This window comes from Dromiciops gliroides, chromosome 5 (genome assembly GCF_019393635.1).
Source record: "Dromiciops gliroides isolate mDroGli1 chromosome 5, mDroGli1.pri, whole genome shotgun sequence".
Lineage (NCBI taxonomy): Eukaryota > Metazoa > Chordata > Mammalia > Microbiotheria > Microbiotheriidae > Dromiciops > Dromiciops gliroides.
The window spans coordinates 226,479,666-226,489,463 of record NC_057865.1 but is presented as its reverse complement, the minus strand read 5'-3'; the positions used below and the strand labels follow the sequence as shown (position 1 = coordinate 226,489,463).

Here is a 9,798-nt window from a genome sequence, read left to right as displayed (position 1 = left end):
AATAACACTGGAGGCCCAGGATCCTTCTTAAACAGTTTCTTTATTATCAGGAAATTGTAGCGTTATTCAATTCAAGGAGAATCCTCCCTAAAATATATACAGACTTTATACAGTCTTCCAGTCCAGTTCTCTGTGCTGGCATCTTCTAATAGAAAAGGAATGTAGCCTCCAGATTCTCTATAACAGAGACCCTTTTAAGAATAGAGGCCTCTTAGGCAGTAGAATTGAGGAACTGCGTCTCTCCAGGCAAGGACCCCAATAATACACTCATGTTACCCACAGTCATGTTGGGAAGCACAGTGGAATGTGGGGGGTGAGGGGTACTACCCTCAGGATGGGGAGATAAATGGTTCAGACCCTCGGTCTCATCCAGAATGGCCACAAAGTCCAGTTGTGTGTTATCCAGGTCAAGGGAGTCGAGAGGGTTGCATAGCTGTCCCTCTGGAGGAGGGCACAAGGTGGGACCCCCATCTAATCCCCCTACCTCTGGGTGACCACAGCTGGGGTTGCTGGTCCCTGCTTTCAGGGACCCATAGCAAGTGGGCAGAGGAGGCAGAAATCGAGGCGGTACTGCCTTCTGGGGACTCCTCTCCCCTGCCACCCCAAAATTCCCCTGGCATGAGGGGAAAGTAGAATATGCTCCTGATTTGTGAGGGAGCAAGGTAGGAGTCAAGCCAGAAGTGTACATGTTCATTGAGTGCTTGGCATGATCTGAACTAACTTGGGGCCTCCCAAGGAATTTGGGGCTCCAATAAGGAAGGTCCTGGTCTGAGGTGTCTTCTCTCCTTCCACCCTCCCACAGAAGTGCCTGTTGAGATTGTACATAGCTACAGACAAGCTGAGTCTTGAGTTGCCCCGTGGAGCTGGGGGAGGTCACAAAATCAAGGTCAGCCTGGGATTCTGAAGAATTAATAGGGGGTGCTTGGGCATAGGAAGATGGTTGGGTGTAGTTGGAGAGAGGGAGCTGGGAGAATGAGGAATGTGGGAGTGAGGGACTTCGAGCAGAGTGAACATTGAGACAAGGGGACAAGCCTGGGGGGACAGTGTCCATCGGGCACTCCTGCTCCGGCTTGACATGAACTTGTCCAAAAGGTCCAAGCTGTGGGCACTGATTGTACTCCCCTCCACTGCCTAATGTGGCTTTGGGGGCTGGGTAGAGCCTTGTCGGGGAGGTGAACTCACCCCATGTTCCTGGGGGAGGGTTGGAGTAGGGCATAGATTGAGGGCAAGAGCTAGAAGCATAATCATCAGGGGGACCAAGACCCCTGGGTCCATAAGATTCAGATGTCATCCCCTCAAGTGCCCCATAACCTAGGGGGTCAGCTGGGGAGAAGTCCACATAGGGCTGTAAGCCACTGCTCATCAGAGGATGCCCATTTTCTGGTTGCTCACTCATCCCTAGAGTTTCCATGACAACATTCTCCGTGATGCTAGGAGGTCTAGGGGAGTAGACTGAGGAGGACTGGTGCAGTTCAAAGTTATGTCCCATGCTAGCCCCAGAGGCTGGGGTATGAACACAGCCCAAGCTTTTGAATCGCTGTACTCTGGCTGGCATTGGTGGCCCAGCAGATCTGGCAGGGTCACTGGCTCTCCGAGTCATCCCTGCACCAGGGCCATAACCAGGATATTCAGCACCAATCCTCCATGAGGGACCTGGGAGCCCCCCTCCCCTCTCCAAACTGGGAGTCGAGGACAGCAGCGCACTCCCTCCTCTGGATGGGCCATATCGAGCATGGAGCAGGTAGTTCTGGGCAGGAGGAAGGCCTTGGCGAGGCACAGGATGCTCTGGGGGTGATGCAGGAGGAAAGGTGGAGGAGTGGTGGTTGACAGAGTAGGCAGGACTGATGCTGCTGGAGTTACTGCTTCTGTAATCAGAAGAGCATGGGGGGCCCAGGCGACCAGCCATGGAAGAGCCTAGGGTAAAAGAGAAAAAAAATGGGAACAATAAAGGGGTCTCCTCCATTTCTCTTTGCCCATCAGCCCCAAAGACTGCCTTTGCTAATTCTAACAAGAAGCCTTGTTTCTAGGAATGAATTCTGGGAAAACCCCCCTCGCCCAACCCAAACAATCTCCTCTCCAAGAATCAGAAGGGACCTCTCCCCCCATCCAGATTTCCTCCCTCACCCCAGGGGTCTCACCAGTGGCTGTCAGGCTGGGCAGTTTAAGACCACGAGATGCTGACCGGAGCTGATCCAACCTCAGATTCTCTAGCCGTCGAAGGGTCGATAGGCTGGGAGGTCCAGGCTCCAAACCCCCAGCCCCACCAGCGCCACTTGCCCCTGGGCCTTCATCCAAGCTATACAGGTCTTCAGTGCTGCCCCCCAGAGTTCCAGCCATATCCACACCACTATCTGTGTTGGTCACACTACCTAGTGGGGAATGATCACTGCTACAAGATGACTGTGCTCCTGGACTTGGCTGTGGCTTCTGAAGGGAACATAAGAGGTAGATAGAGGGTCACTGCCTATTCCCTTCCCTTCCTTTATCTCTATAAACTGGTACCTTTTCTATGAGAGACACAGGAGGCCCTGTGTCCACTTCAGCATCTAGGAATCTTGAGGATGGGGTTAGGGAAGACCTAGGGATGAAAAGGATGCTGGGATAGCTGGAAGAACTGAGGAAAGTTCTGGAAAGGAAAAAAAACCCTCATCTAATTAGAGTTCCTAGCTGCTAGGGTGGGAGGTGGAGGTGAGTCTGAAAGGGGGGATCTGAAGGAAAAATCTTTAAACTCTAAAATCCATTCCTATCCCTAGGGGAGAAGGAATAAGGGAGAAGACAAAGGGCTGAAACTGCATCAGGAGGGGAGGAAGAAAAATACCTAGAAACCTTCCTAGCGACTTCTTTGGGGGGGGGCAATGAGGGTTAAGTGACTTGCCCAGGGTCATACAGCTAGTTAGTGTCAAGTGTCTGAGGCTGGATTTGAACTCAGGTTCTCCTGAATCCAGGGCTGGTGCTTCATCCACTGCACCACCTAGCTGCCCCGCCCCCCCCCCCCCCGCAGTGAATTCTTGTTGTTCATTCATGTCCGACTCTTCATGACCCCATTTGGCAAAGATACTGGAGTGGCTTGCCATTTCCTTCTCCAGCTCATTTTATAAATGAGGAAACTGAGGCAAATAGGGTTAAGGTACTTGCCCAGGGTTCTTCCTGACTCGAGGCCTGGCACTTTATCCACTGCAATACCTAGTTGCCTCAAATGATCAAGTATAAACAAAAAATGGTAGATCTCCGGATTTGGAAAAGTCATGGGGATCTCATCTTTTCACTTCTTTTTTTTTTTTTTTTTGGCATGGCGCAATGAGTGTTAAGTGACTTGCCCAGAGTCACACAGCTAGTAAGTGTCAAGTGTCTGAGGCTGGATTTGAACTCAGATTCTCCTGAATCCAGGGCCAGTGCTTTATCCACTGCACCACGTAGCTGCCCCTCATCTTTTCACTTCTTAATAATGGGGGTTATGTATGCATGGGATGGGGATGATATATAGGAAGAAGGAAGAGAGATGAATTGGGTCCTACTCATGTATGCATGTGATTGGGTGGGAGAGAATGGCAGGAAAAGGTTGCCAGTAATGATTCCCATCCCAGTGGATCCCAGTTACAGAAGCAGAGGAACAACCAACGTGGCTCACCAGAGCAGCATCAGGCACTGTTAATTTGCCCTCATCCCAGACAGGACCCCCTTCTCTCTCCCTTTTGAGATCCAAGCTTGTAAGAGCCAGCACCCGGGGTGGGGGACCATCTCCTCGGTGCCTCTTGGTCACGTGTGCATCTGGGCCATGTACTGTCTTGACGTGTTTTCGGAGGGAGCTGGGATCTGTGTAACGCTTGGTGCAGCCGGGTAATTTACAAACATACGGCTTCTGGTGGGTTGAAAAATGAAGAATGAGAAGTGTGATAGGGATGGAGTGGAAATATGGTGTAGTAGAAGAGGAACATGGGCGGAGGAAGAGGTAGAAAACACACAGGGAGATGAAGAAAACCTGGAGGAATACATTACGGGTCAGGAATCAAGTTGGGGAACACACAGGTATGGGAAAATGCAGAAGAAATAGAGGTCAGCCTGAGTCATAGGAGGCATGAAGGAATAAATGGTCATGGAGAAGACATAATAAGTCCCTAGGAGTAAAAGGGGAGGTGAGAGTAACAGGAGTGACATGAATTTTAGGAGAGACAGAGGGAAGACAGGGATCGGGAGGGCAGAAAAATCATTTGTTGTTGTTCAGTTGTTCAGTCGTGTCCTATTTTCTGTGACCCCCATCTGGGGTTTTCTTGGCAAAGATACTGGGGTGGTTTGCCATTTTCTTCTCCAGTTCATTTCACAAATGAGGAAACTGAGGCAAAGAGGGTGAAGTGACTTGCCCAGGGTCACACAGATAAGTAAGTGTCTGAGGCTGGATTTGAATTTGGGAAAATGAGTCTTTCTGACTACAGGCTGGGCACTCTATCCATTGTGCCACCTAGCTGTCCAGAAAAACCATAGGGCAGTGTTTGGTCAGAGCAAATAAGGGACATAAGGAAATATGGGTGTTGAGGTACACAGAAGAGGCATGTGGGAGGTGGAGGGTGACAGAAAAAGAAGTAAAGAACTTGATTTCTGGGCCTGCCCCATTTTGACCATTGCTCCAACTTACTCATCCCCTATGTCATAAAGGATGGTGGTTGGGGCAGCACAATAACTTTTGCTGCCAAGATGGGGTTGGACAGCTCTGACCAGTGTGAAACTTCAATATGTGGAGAAGCCGGAGAAACTGAAGAGGAGCATGAAAGTTTCCCTAGGGTGGGGAGACCTCTGGGGAGGGTCTCATTTGTGTGCTTAGCTATTTGACTTTGTGGCCTGCAGGGATTGGTGAGGTGTGGGAACAATTGTCATTGTGGGGCATATTCCTGCATAGGGAGAATAGCTGATATATATGTGTATATATATATATATATATATATATATATATATATATATATATATATATATATATATATATAGTGCTTTTACCAAGTATGTCTGCTTGGGTGAGGGGGAGGATTGGTAGGGTCTCTCTGGGTTGGGTTGGGTGGGACTGTATGTGTCATGGGGAAGGGGTCTTCTGAACTGGGAGTGAAGAGATGCCCTAGGATTGGGATGGGGGCACTAGCTCCAAGTGACCCAGATAAGAAAATCCTCTGTATGTTTGTATTGGAAGAGTTTTGCCTGGGTTGGGAGTTAGCAGGGTCTCACCTCACTAGAATGGGTCCGGTTTTGGTGTTTGGCCCGGTCACTGGCATTGCTGAAGGCCTTGCTGCAGCCTTCATGCTCGCACATGTATGGCTTCTCGCCTGTGTGTGAACGAAGGTGGGTCTTCAAGTTCTCAAGCCTCGAATAGGACTTCCGACACCCCTCAAACTGAGAGGATATAAAGGGTCAGAGTGTGCTCTCAAATTGGAGGGACAGGGAGGCTTTTAAACTAGGGACATATAAGAAAGCCCCTCTAAGGGGAACATGGATCAGGAAGCATTTTTTGGGGGTAGGAAGCATTTCTTAAAATGAGATAAGATAACAGGGGAATCGAGGGAGTCCCCCAAATTGGGAATATGTGATAGCAACAGTTAGGGAGGAAATATGGGGCTTGGGCGATGGTCTCAGTTTGAATAGACATGGCTATGAAGAAGAGAATGCCTCTCAAGTGTTTCAGAGGGGGAGGTCTGGGGGATTTCCAGTTTGGAAGATGGTCTTGTGGGTGGGATTGCTGAAGGGGATTCTTTCATTGTGTCTCCATGTGGGATTGGAGAGCCCTGGATAAAGGCTATAACCCTGAGTTGTGGTATGCTCCATGGTTATGAGCAGGAGTGGCATCTCACCGTGCATTTATGGGGCTTTTCCCCTGTATGTCTTCGCATGTGAACCACCAGCATATACTGTGCCTTAAATGGTCTCTGTTCTCGGGAGCATCCTCCCCAGTGACAGACAAATTCCTTTCTTTCGCCATGGATGTGCTCACTATTGATGTGCTGGGGACGGAGGCAGGACAAGTTTCAAGGGAGAAATATGAGGAAGAGTAAACTTCTTCCCCTCCTGAGAACCCAACTCAGATCTTACTTCACTAAAACTCCCTATCCCAGACCTCCCCTTTCCTTGCCCCCTTTCCCCCCACCTCAGAAGCACCACTCCCATTTCTCATGGTGGAGGGTAGGGTGTGAGAAGCAGAGCTGGAGGAAAATCATGCTATACTTCTCAGATTTCCACTCCCTTAATATTCTTATCAATATTTAGGTCTTGCTCCTCTTGTCTTCCTTCCCTTATCCCTTACTACACTTAAAAAATATTTAATTAATTAATTAATTAATTTTTTTTTTTTGGTGGGGCAATGAGGGCTAAGTGACTTGCCCAGGGTCATACAACTGGTAAGTGCCAAGGGTCTGAGATCAGATTCAAACTCAGGTCCTCCTGAATTCAAGGCTGGTGCTTAATCCACTGCGCCACCTAGCTGCACCCCTTACTCCACTTTTTTTTTTTTTTACGGGGCAATGGGGCTAAGTGACTTGCCCAGGGTCACACAGCTAGTAAGTGTCAAGTGTCTGAGTCCAGACCCGAACTCAGGAACTCCTGAATCCAGGGCCGGTGCTTCATCCACTGCGCCACCTAGCCACCCCCCTTACTCCACTTTTAAACCCTTGTCCTGGAATAAAAATAACTGTCCCCTGACACCTTCCACCATTTGCCCCACTCCCTCTCCCATGAGCCTCCACAAGCTCAGGAGAGAAGTCTCCCCCAAACCACCTGAACACTCCTATCTCCCCAAATCATCACTCACATGAACCAGCTGCTCCTGTGATTCAAATTCAAGGTTGCAGCCATTCCAACGACAATCAGTCTCATACACACATTCAGGCTCTGGCTTTTCCTCTTTCTCCAGTTCTTCTCTCCCATCCAATAATCCCAAGAGAGCATCCTGGAGCAAGGGAGGCAAAGGATCCACCACTCCTAAGCCCTCTAGCATGAGTCCCCAGCCCTTCCCTTCATTTTTTCCCCCTTAAACCGAGGAACAATAGGATGAAGAGAATCTAATCCAAAGCCTTCATTTGACAAGTGAGGCAATAGAGGCCCAGAGAGATGGGATTTGCCCTAGGTCGTACAGCCGGGGACAAAGCTGGGAACTAGGACCTAGGTCTTCTGACTCCAAGTCCAGAATTCTTTCTACTATGTCATCAACCTCACTGCCCCAGATACAGGGCAAAGGTTATGGGGGCGGAGGAGATGGACATTCATTCCCATGACACTACCACTCCTCCTCCCCCTTTACCTGTGTGCCAGTGGAGTTGGGACTGGAGACATTGCCATCAGATGGCTCCTCAGTACGTTTGCTGACCAGCATGTTCAGTTCAGATTTCAGCTTCCCCATTGAGGAAAGAATAACAAGAATGAGAGCGCTCCAAGGGAAGAGCCTCCTCTGTTTCCCAGAGACTGTTGACCTCTCTCCCCAAATATTCAATAAGTAACTTGAAGTTATCCATGTGGAGGCCAACCTCCTTCTCAGGTACTTCTTCCCAGCATCACTGGGGGTCATGGTGTTGGTAGGAACAGAGGTTGTGGTGGAGTAAGGGTTCACAGACACAACTAGGGGTGCCTCATTCACTTCCCAAAGAACAACGACTTCAAAATTCCATACTTCTCTTCTCCCCTTCTGGACTAACATCATTTTACATTCTCTTTCTTTTTTTTCACCTTCTCCTTCTGCTCTTCTGAAGGAGGGGTTTAGGCTGAGAGAGGGTGAGTTGGAGGAATAAGATGAAGGCTCTTACCTGGTAGTTCTGGAGGGGCCCCCTGGATTGGAGAGGTGGCCTCAGCCTGCCCTGGGTGGGGTCATGAGGGCCACAGGGTGGGGCCATGAAGGATGGAGCAGCCCTTTTTTGGTGATTCATCGGGGGTGGGAATCCCAGAGATGGGCTGTGGAAGGGGGAGGGGTTAGGGTTAAGATCTCAGGACACCTCTAGGGAGTTTGGAGGGGCTGTTTGGAGGGGTCTCTGGGAGTCTTAGGGAAGGCCAGGAGAGTTGGAAGGGTATTTGGGGAACTGTTGAGGGAGTTGTCAAATGCCTTTGGAATGGTTCAAATCAGGATCTTGGAGGGGAGGGTTGGCAATTTTTGGTGGGAATCAGTGGGGCCCCTTGCCCCAGAGCTGCCTGCACCTGATGGTGCCGATGGAGAGGTGCCCATAGGACCCCCCCTGGGGGGCACAGCTTGAGTTGATGAAGGCAACAAGGGAGCTGGGTGAAGTTCGAATGACGGTCTGCAGGTCCAGGCTGGCGTCTGACAGTGGTGAGATGGACAGTGCCCTCTTCTTGGTCAGCTTGACTGCATTCCGGGTTGGGGGAAAGATGGGGGCTGGGGCAGGGGACATTGAGGGGGGATGGGTATAGCAGAGTGGGGTGAGGTGGGGTTTGGGGTATCTTCCCCTGTCCCCAACCCAAGGGTCTCAACTCTCTAGAAAAATCACCCACTGACCCTACTCTGACCCTCCAGTCACCCCTTCCCCACTCTTGACCTCCTGATTCCATCTTTAACCCAATCATCCCATTTGGAATTTCCTAAACCCACCTCTGACCCCGCCTAACCCACCCTCATCAGATCAGGACTTTAGCCCTTATGTTCTCTCCTGGGACTGGGATGGGTGAGTTTGTCCTTTAGGGAAGAACATGTGTAGGGCCTCACCCTCAGTACTGCTGCTGATCTCTCGAGCTGGCCCATAGCTGTGGGGACTAGACATGAAACTGGTTTGATGGCAGAAGGAGAGGCCAGTCAGTCCTGGAGAAGAATGCCAGGTGAGAGCAAAGAGGTGGTGAACGAGGCCATACTTCTCCCCCACCCCAAAATCTTCCTCCTTCTGGGGTAAAAACCTCCTTTAACACCATATAATACCTTCCACATATTAAGTGCTTAATAAATGCTTCATTCATTGATTCATATATTTGAACATGTGCAGCAGTTTTCAACAAGCTTTCACAATGTCTTATTTCATCATCTCAACAACCTTGTGAGGCAGTTAGGGTAAACATCATTTCTGTTTGATCGATGAAGAGACTGAAGTTGAGAGAAGCAAAGAGCATAGCCCAGGGTACAGAGTTATGGTCCCTCCAACCAAAATTACAGCTCAAGACCATGGCCAACCTAGTGAGTACCCTTACACATAGGAAAACAGAGGCCTGGCATGGCAGTGGCTTCAATCCAGATCTCTGGGTCTGGATTGGGTGTGTTTTCCAACTAGCTATAGATCTAAGGTGTTTTGCACTGACCTTCTGAGCCCATGCTCTGGGCACCCTGACTAGGGAGCGATGGTAGACAGCAAGACTCTCCATAGCTACTGATGGCAGAAGGGGTAATGGAGTTGAACATGGTGCCTCAGGTGAAGAGCAGGTGAAGGAAAGCTGAGGGGAGAGAGACCTGCAAAACATAAAGAAGGAAAGGGAACCAGATGTCCCTAGTAACTATAGGGCTCTGGGCAAACTACCCAGTATGACCACTTTGCAAAAGAGAATCCTTGCCAGTAAAAATCAGGATCAAATGAAAACCAAGGATGTATAGGAAAGATATAGCTGATATCCATATAGCATTTTTTTTTTAGTGAGGCAATTGGGGTTAAGTGACTTGCCCAGGGTCACACAGCTAGTAAGTGTTAAGTGTCTGAGGCTGGATTTGAACTCAGGTACTCCTGACTCCAGGGCTGGTCCTCTATCCACTGAGCCACATAGTTGCCCCATCCATATAGCATTTTGCTAAATGTTTTCATTTCACACTAAAGACCTATGTGGTAGGTATTATTAGACTTATTTTAC

The 9,798-nt window shown here is 49.5% G+C and overlaps 1 protein-coding gene across 2 annotated transcripts; it reads right to left on the bottom strand.

Moving 5' to 3' along the window:
• Positions 1-211: 211 nt before the first annotated feature.
• Positions 212-9,358, bottom strand: GLI1 (GLI family zinc finger 1). 2 transcript variants are annotated; one of them, XM_043968829.1, is made up of 11 exons: positions 9,259-9,358; positions 8,678-8,770; positions 8,155-8,350; positions 7,770-7,914; positions 7,271-7,360; positions 6,782-6,919; positions 5,829-5,978; positions 5,209-5,373; positions 3,629-3,859; positions 2,139-2,427; positions 212-1,914 (listed from the first exon to the last, which is right to left on the bottom strand). In XM_043968829.1, the coding sequence occupies exons 1-11, from the start codon at positions 9,356-9,358 to the stop codon at positions 212-214; spliced, it is 3,300 nt and encodes a 1,099-aa protein (XP_043824764.1). The 2 variants fall into 2 exon arrangements, with proteins under 2 accessions (XP_043824764.1, XP_043824767.1); XM_043968832.1 differs by lacking the exon at positions 8,678-8,770 and having other exon boundaries at positions 8,155-8,320.
• Positions 9,359-9,798: the final 440 nt, after the last annotated feature.

What these genes read in the sequence shown, in the direction of transcription:
- GLI1 (XM_043968829.1), bottom strand. Translation starts at nt 9,358, where the DNA reads ATGTTCAACTCCATTACCCCTTCTGCCATCAGTAGCTATGGAGAGTCT. An exon ending in CACAGGAGCAGCTGGTTCAT is followed by an intron (nt 5,979 to 6,781) that starts GTGAGTGATGAT and finishes CTCCGTCCCCAG; the next exon opens with CACATCAATAGTGAGCACAT. An exon ending in AAAAGCCCCATAAATGCACG is followed by an intron (nt 5,374 to 5,828) that starts GTGAGATGCCAC and finishes ATATCCTCTCAG; the next exon opens with TTTGAGGGGTGTCGGAAGTC.